General features: G+C 46.2%; 1 protein-coding gene across 3 annotated transcripts in view; it reads left to right on the top strand.

Moving 5' to 3' along the window:
* The window catches only part of LOC141149036 (disintegrin and metalloproteinase domain-containing protein 10-like), a 258254-nt gene that overhangs the window by 110166 nt on the left and 131429 nt on the right, over positions 1-16659 (top strand). For all 3 annotated transcript variants that reach the window (XR_012245373.1, XM_073636861.1, XM_073636860.1), the window contains one exon: positions 1629-1721. Coding sequence is in view for 2 of the 3 variants with exons in the window: in XM_073636861.1 (XP_073492962.1) it covers positions 1629-1721 (93 nt within the window). In the remaining variant the exon portion in view is untranslated. The remainder of the gene's footprint in view (positions 1-1628; positions 1722-16659) is intronic.

Raw genomic sequence — 16659 nt, 5'->3', positions numbered from 1 at the left:
GGAGGAATTGCACAACAAATTGCATGGTGCAATTTCTCCTGTTACCCTTATGAAAATGCAAAATTGGGGGCTGAAAAATATTTTTGTGGGAAAAATGTGAAAATTTTATTTTTACTGCTCAATGTTCTAAACTTCTGTGAAGCACCTTGGGGTTCAAGGTGCTCACCACACATCTAGATAAGTTCCCTGAGGGGTCTAGTTTCCAAAATAGTGTCACTTGTGGGGGTTTCCACTGCTTAGGCACATCAGGGGCTCTCCAAACGCAACATGGTGTCCGCTAATTCTTCAAGAAAATTTTACATTCAAAAAGTCAAATGGCGCTCCTTCTCTTCCGAGCTCTGCTGTGCGCCCTAACAGTGGTTTTTCCCCACGTATGGGGTATCTGTGTGCTCAGGGGAAATTGCACAACAAATTTTGGGGTCCATTTTTTCCTGTGACCCCTGCGAAAATAAAAAAAATTGGGTCTAAATTAACATTTTTTTGTGAAAAAAGTTAAATGTTCATTTTTTTCTTCCACATTCCAAAAATTCTTGTGAAGCACCTGAAGGGTTAATAAAGTTCTTGAATGTGGTTTTGAGCACCTTGAGGGATGCAGTTTTTAGAATGGTGTCACTTTTGGGTATTTTCTGTCATAAAGACTCCTCAAAGTGACTTCAAATGTGATGTGGTTCCTTAAAAAATGGTTTTGTAAATTTTATTGCAAAAATGAGAAATCGCTGGTCATCTTTTAACCCTTATAGCTCCCTAATAAAAAAAATTGTTGGTTCCAAAATTGTGCTGATATAAAGTATTTTGTGTGACATACAGTACAATAGCTGCTTTTTTCTTGCCATAATACAAATTCTAACAGTCTATTCAGTAGGACTATCAGCTGTGTATCCACTAGACTTCTGCACAACACAACTGATGGTCCCAACCCCATTTATAAGGCAAGAAATCCCACTTATTAAACCTGACAGGGCACACCTGTGAAGTGAAAACCATTTCCGGTGACTACCTCTGGAAGCTCATCAAGAGAATGCCAAGAGTGTGCAAAGCAGTCATCAAAGCAAAAGGTGGCTACTTTGAAGAACCTAGAATATAAGACATATTTTCAGTTGTTTCACACTTTTTTGTTAAGCATATAATTCCACATGTGTTAATTCATAGTTTTGATGCCTTCAGTGTGAATGTACAATTTTCATAGTCATGAAAATACAGAAAAATCTTTAAATGAGAAGGTGCGTCCAAACTTTTGGTCTGTACTGTATCTCTCTGATTTAAGGGCATAAAAATTCAAATTTTGAAAATAGCAAAATGTTCAAAATTTTCACCAAATTTCAGTTTTTTTCACAAATAAACGCAAGTGATATCGAAGAAATTTTACCACTATCATGAAGTACAATATGACACGAAAAAACAGTCTCAGAATCAGAGGGATCTGTTGAAGCGTTCCAGAGTAATTACCTCATAAAGTGACAGTGGTCAGAATTGTAAAAATTGGCCAGGTCATTAATGTGCAAACCACCCTTTGGGGTAAATGGGTTAAGAAAATATTCTCATACTCACACTTCACAGTGATGTTTAGTTCTTCATTCTGTTTTGCCAGCTGGATTTTTTGTTTTTACATATTTCTATGTATTTTTTAGATTGCTGGATACATGCGATCAGTAAATTCAGTATATGAGCAAGTAAACTTTAATGGCATCAGACATATTAACTTTAAAGTAAAGGTGTTAAATGTAAGTATGGAGTGATAAATAAGTGTTTAATTCTGTTTTATTTCAAACTGTGTAATGTAAATTGATAGCAATGATATCATTGTACAGTATATAACATGCCAAAAATGTTGTAGCTTGTATACCATTTTGTTAAATTATAGTTCTCACGTTTTTTTCTATGAAATAATTGTTCTTTTTAAATTATAGTATACTGTACTTATCTTGCTATAAACTGTGGTTTAGTTAGGTTATAGGGTTTGACTCCTTTTGGGCAATTTTTTTTTTTTTTACGTAAATGTATGTCATTTGTTTTCTCCAAAGTATTTTTTTGCAGTACAGTTTCATAAAAATTTGACCTTTAGGATTTTCCCACCTCTTTGTATTACAGTACATAGCTGGCTGAGTTAGCAGTAAAACAAGAGTGAGCTAGTTGTAATAACTAGGTTTGTAAACCTTATCTCTCTTCTATTGAATTTTTCCAAGCTGCCTGATGACCAAATCAATGTTCAATTTAAATTTATTCATAAATTAGCTAAGAAGATTGCCAAGAGACTATAGATAAGTGTTATGAACCCTTAATTCAAAATGAGCTCACTGTCGGAATCACTGCCAACTCATTCTGCAATGTGCTATTACATGATACATAGATGTTGAAGAGTCAAAAAGGTTAAAAATTTTCCATTAAATCCTCTTTCACAATTGCTTTAAAAATATGCATCTTTAAGGAGCAATTCCTATCATTTAAAGTTATCAAATATTCAAAGTATGCAAAACATATGTGCCACTATTTTTCCATGGTACTGTTGGAGATAGCCAAGTACAGCACTCGGCTATCTTAAATAGCCCCGTAGACAATGTCTGGAGTGGTGGTGAACATATTTGGACACCACTCCATTCTGACTTGACATTTCAGAGTCCAATTTTCAGGACCAGATGGCCTATCACGTTCAGATTTCACCAATTCCTAAGCAATTTTATATATTCTTTGGATTGGTGATAACTAGTGTTGAGCGAGCACTAAAATGCTCGGGTGTTCGAAGCTCGGGCCGAGCTCACTGTGATACTCGGGTGCTCGACCCGAGCAACGAGCCCAATGTTAGTCTATGGGAGACCCGAACATTTTTGTGGCGGCTCCCCCGGCAGTCTGTAGAAAGCCTAAAAAGTGCCCAAAACGATAGTGACAGTGCTCAACTGACATGGGGACAGCATGGGGATCGCCCCTGGAAGCATTTCTGACCCCCAGGTCACTGCTGTCAACAATGTGGTCAGAGGTATTAAGCCACTTTTACAGGCTCACAATAAAACGTTCAAAAACGAAAGTGAAAGTGCTTTCCTGTGAAATATGTTAACCCCTTAACGACCATGGGTCTTTCTGTTTTTGTGTTTTCCTTTTTTGCTCCCCTTCTTCCAAGAGCCAGAACTTTTTTAATTTTCGTTCAATATGGCCATGTGAGGGCTTATTTTTTGCGGGACGAGTTGCACTTTTAAACACCATCACTGGTTTTACCATATCGTGTGCTGAAAAATGGGAAAAAAATTCCAAGTGCAGTGAAACTGCAAAAAAAATGCAATTCCACAGTTGTTTTTTGGGTCCTTTTTTTACCACGTTCACAGATTGCTAAAACTGACCTGCCATCATTATTTTCCAGGTCGTTACGAGTTCATAGACACCAAACATGTATAGGTTCTTTTTTATTTAAGTGGTGAAAAAAAAATCCAAAGCTTGCTAAAAAAAAACAAAAAAATGACGCCATTTTCCGAGACCCTTAGCTTCTCCATTTTTCGGGATCTGGTGCCAGGTGAGGGTTTATTTTTTGTGTGCTGGGCTGACGTTTTTATTGATACCATTTTGGGGTAGATCCGATGTTTTGATCGCCCGTTATTGCATTTTATTGCAAAGTTGTAGCGACCAAAAACACGTAGTTCTGGCGTTTAAAATTTTTTTCTCGTTACGCCGTTTACTGATTGTATTAATTCTTCTTTTATATTGATAGATCGGGCGATTCTGAACGCGACGATACCAAATATGTGTATGTGTTTTTTTTTTTATATATATATATTTTATTTTGAATGGGGCGAAAGGGGGGTGACTTAAACTTTTATATATTTTTTATTTTTTTTATTTTTTTAAAAACTTTTTTTTTACACATTCTGCTTGCTTCTATAGTCTCCAGAGGAGACTAGAAGCAGCAGTTGTCTGATTGCTTCTACTGCATACAAGCGATGAGCAGATCGCTTGTATGCAGGAGACATGCTCACTTGCTATGAGCGCTGACCACTAGGTGGCGCACATAGCAATTGAGACATGACAACCACAGGCGTCTGCTGCAGACCCAGAGTTGTCATGCCCACCCATTGGTGACCCGCGATCACGTGACGGGGTCACTGATGGGCGGGGCTTAGGACTCCCGGAAGCGCGAGTTAAATGCCACTGTCAGAGATTTAACATGTTAACAGCCGTGGGTGGATTGCGATTCCAATAATCAGCTGACATGTGCTCGCTTCAGTGCGGGCTCACCGCCGGAGCCCCCGCTGAACCGGCCTTCCCGACCTGGTGCGTACTATTACTGACCAGGTCGGAAAGTGGTTAAGGAACATCCTTTCCAGGGTAAAGACTTGTGTATAAGGTAAAATAAATAACCAAAAACAAAAATAATCCTCCACACCTTGGGCTATGTTCACAAGTAGCATTTTTTATGCGTTTTTGCACATTTGTATTGCTTTCAACCGTGACAAATGCATTCACCGGGAAATGTCATTTTAACATTTTACAACCTTATCTGGCCATGTGCTGTGTGACACATGCATACAGTGCTAAAAAGACATGGGAACAGCATGGGGAAGACCCCTGGAAGCATCTCTGACACCCAGGTCACTGCCTAAAAGTGTGCCCATCAGAAGTGATCCTTGCCGCATCAGAAGATGCAGACTTGCAACTATCCCCGTGCAAGTCCTTGTCCCAGGGCAGTGTGCAATTGTACCTCCCCCATAACTTGCAATACAAGCGCAAGTATGCAGCCTGCCACCCACCCACCCCCAGGCTGCAATACCATACTGCTAGCTTGCTTGCACTTTAAATTGGGCCTTTTAGGCATGTGGAGGTGGAATCTGGCCATGGCTGCATCGGTAGCCTGGTATTCATACTCAGTCGCCAGCCGCCCGGCGGCCGGGTGTCCACGCTTGGTCCCCAGCCGCCAGGGGGCGGCCGGGTGTCCATACTCAGTCCCCAGCCGCCCCGCGGCCGGGTGCCCACACACAGTCCCCAGCCGCGTGGGGGTGGCCGGGTGTCCATAAACGGTCCCCAGCTGCCCCTATTTGTCCCAGTGCGCCTTATACACAAGCGCGCATACCAAAACATTACGTGTGCCCTCCCCAGTGCATTTAGTGGGAAGGACAGCCTAACCACAAACACGTGGACAAGTGAATGTGGCCAGGAATGGTCCATCTCACTGACGCCTTCACACTGGGTTAATATTGTGGAAGTCGGGACACAGTTGGACACTGGGATGCAACACGTCCTCCAGACATAGAGGATTGCGGGTCCTGGGTCAATCAGGCTTCAACACAAAGTTCAGAAGGTAGACAGCAGCAGTGGTCGGCCTCCTACACAACGAGTAAATTATTCATGATCATGAGGCCATCCACCTCCTTAGCTTTCTGTTCCTTGGAATGCAAGCGCATGTATGTAGTAGCAGCTAGGCCTGAGGTGGTCAGCATTTGGCGCATATTCTACCTCCTTCGAGGATTGCTGGATGTTTTCCTGCTACTATCCCAGTTCTATGACTCCCGTTAAAACAAAGCTTCAGGTGATGAATGATGGATGAGGTGGTGGCAAAGGAGAAAGAGCAGGAGGAACAGGGACCATTCACATCAATATCAGGCCAGCCAACCACACATGTCTTGTAGGATATGTTTCTGTACCAAAAGGAGCGGTTCAGCTACACAGTTATAAGGCATACAGTGAATGCAATGCCTACCAAAAATTTCGAGGCACTCCAATGCCCCTTGGAAATGACATGGAGGTCAGAGGGCCTTAACTAAACCGTTTTTTCCATTTATAGCAACTGGGTCTCCTGTACACTGTTGGCCTAAGCAGGGAATGGAAGGCTTTCCAAAAATTATTAGGCACTGCAATGCCCCTTGAACCAGACGTGGATTACAGCGTATTAAAAAAATTCTACCCATTATTGGGGAGTGGGTCTCCCTTAGTGTTCGCCTATGCATTGAAAAGCAAAAGCTGACAAAAATTAGGAGGAAATGCAATGCCCGTTGCAAGAGTCATGGAGGTTAGAGGTAATTAAAAACAACATGTCAATGCCCCTTGGAAGAGCTGTGGAGTTCAGAGTGGTTTAACAAGACAGTTTTAATGCCCCTTGGAAGAGATGTGGAGGTCGCAGTAGCTTAACAAGACGGTTTTAATGCCCCTTGGAAGAGTGGTGGAGGTCGCAGTGGAATAAAAAGACAATATCAATGCCCCTTGGAAGAGTGGTGGAGGTTACAGTGGAATAAAAAGACAATATCAACGCCCTGTGGAAGAGACGTGGAGGTCACAGTAGCTTAACAAGACGCTTTTAATGCCCCTTGGAAGAGTGGTGGAGGTCGCAGTGGAATAAAAAGACAATATTAACGATCCTTGGAAGAGACATGGAGGTCACAGTAGCTTAACAAGACGATTTTAATGCCCCTTACAAGAGCCATGCAGTACAGCATATTAAAAACATTATTCCCATTATTGGGGAGTGGGTCTCCCATAGTCTTTGCCTATGCCTTCCAAGCAAAAGCTGCCAAAAATTAGGAAGGGGGAACTTGCAATGTCCCTTACAAGAGCCATGCAGTACAGCATATTAAAAACATTATTCCCTTTATTGGGGAGTGGGTCTCCCATAGTCTTTGCCTATGCCTTCCAAGCAAAAGCTGCCAAAAATTAGGACAGAGGAACTTGCAATGCTGGCAACATGGAACACGGTCACCCTGGTGGTATAGTGGTCGTGGAGGCTAAGGATAAGGAGAAGAGAAAAAAACAGCCGAAATGAGGAAGCGTATACCCATGTGTGGGTGTGAAGCGATGCATGGGAATACACCTCCCGAAATAACACAATGGATTTGACTTTATGTTACTCTGCTGTCATTTGGTGGTGATGAGAAGTCTGGCCCAATCCAGCCCTTGTTCATTTTGATAAGGGTCAGCTTGTCAGCATTGTCTGTTGATAGGCGAGTGCGCTTATCAGTTATAATTCCCCCAGCGGCACTAAAAACACGCTCCGATAACACGCTAGCGGCAGGGCAGGCCAGGACCTCCAAGGCATACAGAGTGAGTTCATTCTAAGTGTCCAGCTTGGATACCCAATAATTAAAAGGCACAGAGGAATCACGGAGGACGCTGGTACTCCCTCACCATCTTTTGAAACTTTCCACTCCTTGTGAGAGTATCCTGCGCCTCAGGGCCTGTAAGCTGGGCAGGTCTCAGAAAACTGTCCTAGAACATTGACAGTGTTCCCCTGCCTCTGCTGGATTGGAGTTGCGTCTCTCTCGCCTGTATTCCTTAGTTGGGCAGCGAACTGTGACCTCTGCCGCTACCGTGTTCAGATGGGAATTTTTTTAATAGTTCTGCAGCAAGGGCCTTCTGGTACTGCCCCATTTTTGTAGACCTCTCCAACTCAGGAATAAGAGAGTGAAAGTTTTCCTTGTAGAGGGGGTCTAAAAGTGTCATCAACCAGTAATGACTGTCACCCAACATTTTGACAATGCGAGGGTCACGGTTAAGGCAGCGTAACATAAAGTCAGCCATGGGTGCCAGACTGGTAACGGGCAAGACTTCCGTGTCCTCACCAAGATGACGACTGATAGTGTTGAGCGATCACTAAAATACTCGGGTGCTCGAAGCTCGGGCCGAGCTTACCGTGATACTCGGGTGCTCGACCCAAGCAATGAGCCCAATGTTAGTCTACGAGAGACCCGAGCATTTTTGCGGCAGCAACCCCGGCAGTCTGTAGAAAGCCTAAAAAGTGCCCAAAACGATAGTGACAGTGCTCAAAAGACATGGGGGCAGCATGGTGATCGCCCCTGGAAGCATTTCTGATCCGCAGGTCACTGCTGTCAACAACGTGGTCAGAGGTATTAAGCCACTTTTGCGGGCTCACAATAAAACGTTCAAAAACTAAACTGAAACGGTTTTCCTGTGAAATATGTTAAGGAATTTCCTTTCCAGGGTAAAAACTTGTGTATAAGGTAAAATAAATAACCAAAAGCAAAAATACTCCTCCACACCTTGGGCTATGTTCACAAGTAGCATTTTTCATGCGTTTTTGCACTTTTGTATTGCTTTCAACCGTGACAAATGCGTTCACCGGGAAATGTCATTTTAACATTTTACAACCTTATCTGGCCATGTGCTGTGTGACACATGCATACAGTGCTGAAAAGACAAGAGATCAGCATGGGGAAGACCCCTGGAAGCATCTCTGACCCTCAGGTCACTGTCTAAAAGTGTGCCCATCAGAAGTGATCCTTGCCGCATCAGAAGATGCAGACTTGCAACTATCCCCGTGCAAGTCCTTGTCCCAGGGCAGTGTTCAATTGTACCTCCCCCATTCCTTGCAATGCAAGCGAAAATATGCAGCCAACCACCCACCCACCCGCAGGCTGCAATACCATACTGCTAGCTTTCACTTGAAATGGGGCCTTTTAGTTTGGAAGAGGCCGAAGCTGGCCACTACCTCATGGCCGCTTCGGCAGCGAGGTATACATACTCTGTCCCCAGCCGCCCGGCGGCCGGGTGTCCACGCTCGGTCCCCAGCCACCAGGTGGCGGCCAGGTGTCCATACTCGGCCCCCAGCCGCCCTGATGTCTCCTGTCACCTTCCCCCACATTTTTCTTAGCCTGGCCTGCTTTAGGGCAGCATTGGACGAGCCCACCAGAGAACCAGACTCCTACGGTGGGCCCTGGCTTCTCCATCAGGGGAGTTGAGAGTGCCTAGGTGAGGAGCATGATGATGATGATAGAAGTTAGCATCTGCTTTGTTTTCTTGGAATGCAAGCGCATGTCTGTAGTAGCGGCTAGGCCTGAGGTGGTCCGTGTTTTGACGCATATCCTACCTCCTCCGAGGATTGCTGGATGTTTTCCTGCTACTATTCCAGTTCTATGACTCCCGTTAAAACAAAGCTTCAGGTGATAAATGATGGATGAGGTGGTGGCAAAGGAGAAAGAGCAGGAGGAACAGGGACCATTCACATCAATATCAGGCCAGTCAACCAGATAGGTCTTGTAGGATATGTTTCTGTAACAAAAGGAGCGGTTCGGCTACACAGTTATAGGGCATACAGTGAGTGCAATGCCTGCCAAATATTTCGAGACACTCCAATTCCCCTTGGAAATGACATGGAGGTCAGAGGGCACTAAGTAAACCTTTTTTTCGATTTATAGCAACTGGGTCTCCCGTGCACTGTTGGCCTAAGCAGTGAATGGAAGGCTTTCCAAAAATTATGAGGAACTGCAATGCCCCTTACAAGACCCATGTGTGGCACCCCAGGGGTCTGGTCACCACAGTAATAGAGATATTACGTCAGAGAGCAAGTGTGAGGTTTCTTGGTCAGGATCCCTTAAACATGCCACATCCTCCTGCCCCAGTCCTGGGAGGGGAGAATTCTGCCCTTATAAACTGGATCTGGGGCGGGGTTGAGTGAGTCAGAGAACAGTCAGAGTCAGAGTGAGAGCAAGGGAAAGTAACAGCAAGGAGCTCTGTAGGAGCTAGGAGCTAAAGACCAGGGGCTGGAAGCTGAGCAAAGCTCGCCCTGGCAGAAGACAATAGGAACCGGACACAGGAGTCCGAAGCTGTGAGGACTTATATATCCAGCAGCAGAAACCAGCCGGCAGGGGATTTCAGGTCCTCTGGCCATAGAAGCCCGGAGGCTCAGTCACAAGCAAGGGACCAGCACCGCCGTCGTGGAGCGGAGGCTAACAGAAGGCCCCAAGTCACCAGCCATACGGGTGAGCACTACACGGTACACTCAGGGACGTGGGCTACTTCTACCCGCTTACAGCAAGGTAGCCAGGAAGAGTGCAGACAGACGGGGAGGCCTACAACTCCACCTAGCCAGGGGAACTCCTGCTTGCTCACAGACTGACCAGGCCTCTTATGCTAGCCAGTACTCCCGGGAGGGTCTACCTTATAATCATCAGTAAAGACCCTGAACTGCACTGCAAAGACTCTGAGTCGTTCCTGCTGCGCTCGTGCACCATCACCCCCATCATCCACACTCACTGCCCTGAGGCTATACGCCTCCCGAGGGGAGTTATCCCATTCTATGCTGCGCACACAACACCAGCCTCAGCGGTAAGCCTCGCAGCGGTGGTACTCCCTGACCGCAATCCACGGTTGGCGCAGTCGGACAATTAACCTCAAAACCTAAGAAAGACTGCCACTGGTTTGACCAGCCTGAGCCACGGGACCGGGTCACCGCCACGGAGACTACAGACCCCAGAGACCCGGCACCGGGTATCCCACACACGTGTACACACGGCCCAGGGGGCGCGTCACATGCAGTACAGCATATTACAAACATAAGTCCCATTATTGGGGAGTGGGTGTCCCATAGTATTTGCTTATGCCTTGCAAGCAAAAGCTGCCAAAAATTAGGATGGAGCAACTTGCAATGCCCCTTACAAGAGCCATGCAGTACAGCATATTACAAACATAAGTCCCATTATTGGGGAGTGGGTGTCCCATAGTATTTGCTTATGCCTTGCAAGCAAAATCTGCCAAAAATTAGGACGGAGCAACTTGCAATGCCCCTTACAAGAGCCATGCAGTACAGCATATTACAAATATAAGTCCCATTATTGGGGAGTGGGTGTCCCATAGTATTTGCTTATGCCTTGCAAGCAAAAGCTGCCAAAAATTAGGACGGAGCAACTTGCAATACCCCTTACAAGAGCCATGCAGTACAGCATATTACAAACATAAGTCCCATTATTGGGGAGTGGGTCTCCCATAGTATTTGCTTATGCTTTCCCAGCAAAAGCTGCCAAAAATTAGGACGGAGCAACTTGCAATGCCCCTTACAAGAGCCATGCAGTACAGCATATTACAAACTTAAGTCCCATTATTGGGGAGAGGGTCTCCCATAGTATTTGCTTATGCTTTCCCAGCAAAAGCTGCCAAAATTAGGACGGAGCAACTTGCAATGCCCCTTACAAGAGCCATGCAGTACAGCATATTACAAACATAAGTCCCATTATTGGGGAGTGGGTCTCCCATAGTATTTGCTTATGCTTTCCCAGCAAAAGCTGCCAAAAATTAGGACGGAGCAACTTGCAATGCCCCTTACAAGAGCCATGCAGTACAGCATATTACAAACATAAGTCCCATTATTGGGGAGTGGGTGTCCCATGGTATTTGCTTATGCTTTCCCAGCAAAAGCTGCCAAAAATTAGGACGGAGGAACTTGCAATTCTGGCACCCTGGTGGTATAGTGGTGGTGGAGGCTGAGGATAAGGAGAAGAAGATTAAACAGCCGAAAAGAGGAAGCGTATACCCATGTGTGGGTGTGAAGCGGTGCATGTGAATACACCTCCCGAAATAACACAGTGGATATGACTTTATGTTACTCTGCTGTCATTTGGTGGTGATGAGAAGTCTGGCCCAATCCAGCGCTTGTTCATTTTGATAAGGGTCAGCTTTACAGCATTGTCAGTTGACAGGCGAGTGCGCTTATCAGTTATAATTCCCCCAGCGGCACTAAAAACACGCTCCGATAACATGCTAGCGGCAGGGCAGGCCAGGACCTCCAAGGCTTACAGAGCGAGTTCATTCCAAGTGTCCAGCTTGGATACCCAATAATTAAAAGGCACAGAGGAATCACGGAGGACGCTGGTACGATCGGCAAGGTACCCCCTCACCATCTTTTGAAACTTTCCACTCCTTGTGAGAGTACCCCGCGCCTCAGGGCCTGTAAGCTGGGCGGGTGTCAGAAAACTGTCCTAGAATGTTGACAGTGTTCCCCTGCCTCTGCTAGATTGGAGTTGCATCTCTCTCGCCTGTATGCCTTGGTTGGGCAACGAACTGTGACCTCTGCTGCTAGCGTGTTCAGATGGGAATTTTTTTAAGAGTTCTGCAGCAAGGGCCTTCTGGTATTGCCCCATTTTTGTAGACCTCTCCACCTCAGGAATAAGAGTGTGAAAGTTCTCCTTGTAGCGGGGGTCTACAAGTGTAACCAACCAGTAATGACTGTCACCCAACATTTTGACAACGCGAGGGTCATGGTTAAGGCAGCGTAACATAAAGTCAGCCATGCGTGCCAGACTGGTAATGGGCAAGATTTCCGTGTCCTCACCAAGATGACGACTGACCATGCTCTCCTCCTCCTCCTCTTCCTCCTCCCCCCTGTCCTCAGGCCACCCACGCTGAACCGACGGTATGACACTTGTACAGGTACTACTGTCTACAACGCATGATAGCAGCTCCTGTTCTTCCTCCTCCTCCTCCTCCTCCTCTCCCTCATTTTCCCCCAATGCACATTGGGATGAGATGAGGCTGGGCTGTGTGTAATCGCCCGCTACGGCTTCTTGATCCATCTCATCATACTCTGGCTGCAATGCCTCCTCTTTAATTCTCTGCAGAGAGCGTTGCAAAAGACAGACAAGTGGGATGCTGACACTAATGATGGCGTCATCGCCACTCACCATCTTGGTGGCCTCCTCAAAGTTTGTCAGGATGGTACATATGTCAGACATCCAGGTCCACTCCTGAGGTCTTATGTGTGGAGTCTGAACTGAATATCGACGGCCTTGTTGCAGCTGGTACTCCATAACTGCTCTCTTCTGCTCACAAATCCTTTGCAACATGTGGAGGGTAGAGTTCCAACGTGTGGGGACATCACACACCAGTCGGTGTGCCGGAAGCTGCAAACGCTGCTGCAACACAGCAAGGGCGGCGGAAGCTGTAGCCGACTTGCAAAAATGAGCTGACAGGCGGTGTACTTTCACGAGCAGATCTGGCAACTCGGGGTACGATTTAAGAAACCGCTGAACCACGAGGTTAAGCACATGAGCCAGGCATGGTACGTGTGTGATCTCACCTCGCCTCAGAGCCGCCACAAGGTTACGGCCATTGTCACACACGACCATGCCAGGATGTAGGTTCAGCGGTCTCAGCCACAGATCTGCCTGCTCTTTCACAGCTGTCTACAACTCACAAGCAGTGTGAGGTTTATCACGTAAGCTTATGAGTTTCAGCACAGCCTGTTGCCGCTTGGCGGAGGCAGTACTGCAATGCTTCCAGCTTGTAACTGATGTGGTGATATCTGAGATGGAGGCTGAACATGAGGAGGAGGAGGAGGAGGATGCGCAGGAGCTGTACACTGTGGGGGCAACTCTGACTGACATAGGGCCCGCAATCCTCGGCGTGGGGAGGATGTGTTCCGTCCCAAGGTCCGACTGGGTCCCGGCTTCCACTATGTTTACCCAGTGTGCCGTCAGAGAGATGTACCATCCCTGGCCACAAGCACTTGTCCACGTGTCCGTTGTCAGGTGGACTATCCCAGTAACTGCGTTGTTGAGGGCACGGCAGATGCTTTGGGACACGTGCTTGTATAGTGTCGGCTGGGGACCGAGTACCGAGGGACGGCCACCGCCATAAGATTGCAGAAAGATTCCGTCTCCACCAGCCTAAAAGGCAGCATTTCCAATGCAAGCAGTCGTGAAATGTGCGAATTTAGGACTGTGGCCTGTGGGGCGTTAGCTGCGAATTTCCGCTTTCGTTCAAAGGTCTGGAATATGGACAATTGAACGCTGCGGTGGGACGTGGACGTGGACGTTGATGCTGTTTCTTGAGAAACTGTCATAACAAGTGAAGACTGAGAGGAGGGGGCATCTTTACATGCAGTATGGACAGGGGATTGCCTTGCACACACAACAGGAGGTTCTATTGCACGCACAACAGTGGAAGAAGCAGTGGTGACACCCGCTGACACTGGTCGTGGACCCTGGGTTTCGCCCCACAAAGTCGGGTGCTTTGCTGCCATGTGCCTGATCATGCTGGTGGTGGTCAGGCTGGTAGTTTTGTCATCCCTGCTGATGCTGGCATGGCAGGTGGAACATATGGCCTTTTTGGGGTTATCAGCAGAGTCTTTAAAAAAATTCCAGACTCTGGAAGACCTACCGCTTGTACTGGCAACGTCCCTCGTGTTGGTGTTACGGGGAACGGTTGCCTGCCTTCTGTATGCGGCCACCACACTGCTTCTTCCTGCCTGTTGGGGTACTCTGCCTCCCTCCCCCTGTGTGCTGCTGGCCTCACTCTGCATGTCCTCCTTCCACGTTGGGTCAGTTACTAGATCATCCACCACCTCCTCCTCTTCCACTTTCGCACCACGATCCTCCTCCTCACTTCCTGGCAATTGTGTCTCGTCATCGTCCACCTCTTGTGACAGATTGCCAACGTCGACTTCCTGTGGCCATGGCAGTTCAAATATTTGGGCATCGCAACATGGGATCTCCTCTTCCACCACTTCAAGCGTATCAGGCTAGGGGCCCAAATATGGAAATGGACCAGTGAACAGCTCTTCAGAGTGTCCAAGTGTGGGATCACTTGCTGTCTGACGACACTCGGCATTGTGGGAGGAAGGAGCATCAGGGTGAGGAGGAGTATGCGGTTGAGACTCACGGCTACTAAGAGTTGACCGTGTGGAAGACAGACCGGAGGTGGTGGTGCCCAGGTAACTGGAAGTATTGTCTGCTATCCAATTAATAACCTGTTCACACTGATCAGTTCTCAATACTGGTGTTGTTCTGTGCTTCCCTAGTAATTCGGTCAAGTAGTGGGAGCGAGAAGATGTGGCTGTTGGTTGTGGCACATTTTCACCTTGGCCACGGCCCCGTCCTCTGCACGAACCATCACCAGAATGTCCACTTCCACGTCCCTTGCCACGCGCCTTGCCCATTGTAAATGAAGTAAAATAGCTTACACTTGCACTATCAATGGAAAAAGGGTAATAAAGAGTAGATTAGAACTGTGGAAGAGGAAAACCACAGGTATTGTTTACTGGGGTATACCACACGTTTTTAAATAGAGATATTTGCGGCTGAACAGTGAGCGACACACTCAAACTGCTTTTTTTTTAGATACCAAAGGCCCAAAACTGGATAGTACAGCGATTTGACCCGTGGAACTGCGAAACCACACTGGGATCTCGGGCCTACACAAGACTATTTTCAACAGATATATTTTTGTGTCACAACAGTCAGGAGACACTACTGTTTTTCATTACGGAAAAAACTACCAAAACCTGAATAATAGAGATTTTTTACCGTGGGATGGCAAAACCACAGTTATTGCTTACTGGGGTATACCACACTTTTTTAAATAGAGATATTTGCGGCTGAACAGTGAGCGACACGATCAAACTGCTTTTTTTTTAGATACCAAAGGCCCAAAACTGGATAGTACAGCGATTTGACCCGTGGAACTGCGAAACCACACTGGGATGTCGGGCCTACACAAGACTATTTTCAACAGATATATTTTTGTGTCACAACAGTCAGGAGACACTACTGTTTTTCTTTACGGAAAAAAATACCAAAACCTGAATAATAGAGATTTTTTACCGTGGGATGGCAAAACCACAGTTATTGTTTACTGGGGTATACCACACTTTTTTAAATAGAGATATTTGCAGCTGAACAGTGAGCGACACACTCAAACTGTTTTTTTTAGATACAAATGGCCCAAAAGTGGATAATACAGAGGTTTGAACCGTGGAACTGCAAAACCACACTTGTATTTCTCGGGCCTACACCAGACTACAACAGATATATTTGTGTCTGAAAAATCAGAGGCACACTTTTTTTTTTGGGGGGGGGGACACCAAAAGGTTAATAAGATGGGTATTTGTACATTGTGAAGGAGGAAAAAAAAAAGAGGATTTAGATTAAAAAAAAGGATTTTTCCTGGCCCCTGGGACCTGGAGCTTAGTCCAGCAATTTCAGCAACAGAAGCAGCACACAGGACTGTAATGCAGCGTTTGCTGGTATAACCACTGCGTCTCCTATACAGCCTGCCTGCCTGCCTGATATACCTGGGATGGATATTAGTCCTGAGATGGACTGTTTGTTTGATCTGGCAGCCTTTACAGACCCTACACTAACTATTTTGCAGGATATATCTCTCCCTAAATCAGCAGCGCTGTCCCTACACTGTCTGATCCGGAGCGACTGTGTCCAAGATGGCGGCGCCCGGTTTTAAATACTCGAGGTGACGCTGTGCGGCCAGCCAATCACTGTAATGCCCACAAACAACATGGCTGCGGCATTACAGTGACTGGCTGGCAATCCCTGCATGTTCATTGGCTCTGTAAAGAGCGCCAAACATGCAGGGCGGAGACCCGAGCTCCCGCCCGAGTAACCCGGAAATGCTCGGTGCTCGCCGAACATCCCGAGTAGCGTGATGCCCGGGCGAATACCGAGCAGTGTCGAGCATGTTCGCTCAACACTAGTGATAACTTAATAATAGGAAAAGGCCTTTAAGAAAGAAAAAATCTTCCGAAAGTTGTCTCCTTAGCCTTTAGGTCCATTCACATGGGTCAATTATTGTTACAACAATCATCATACTAACTAAATGTACAAAGAATTATGTTAGTGTAATGGTATTATAAAATGTTAATGATACTTGTGGCAACATTTACTGTACTATCACTAGTCCATTGCTTACAAGAATGGCATTGCTATGGAAGCATGACACCAGCTGCCAGTCAGGAAAAACTGCTAACTGATGATTACTATGATGACATTTTTTTCAAAACCATATTGAATTATGTTTAAGCAAAACCAATATTTTTTATTTTTGGGATCTTAGCGGCCATTGGCGTCGTTATAGCAGTTGCAGTGGTAGCAATCGGACTTGGGCCTTGGTGCTTTAAGGGGGTTTTAAGGTCATTTTGCCTCATAAGTACTATAAAAAGACCATGGT

The sequence above is a fragment of the Phyllobates terribilis genome, unplaced genomic scaffold (assembly GCF_046119375.1).
Source record: "Phyllobates terribilis strain yellow unplaced genomic scaffold, ASM4611937v1 Scaffold_1__5_contigs__length_1240528914, whole genome shotgun sequence".
In the NCBI taxonomy this organism is placed as follows: Eukaryota; Metazoa; Chordata; class Amphibia; order Anura; family Dendrobatidae; genus Phyllobates; species Phyllobates terribilis.
Note: the sequence above shows the minus strand (reverse complement) of the source record. Positions and strands in the feature narration are given on the sequence as shown.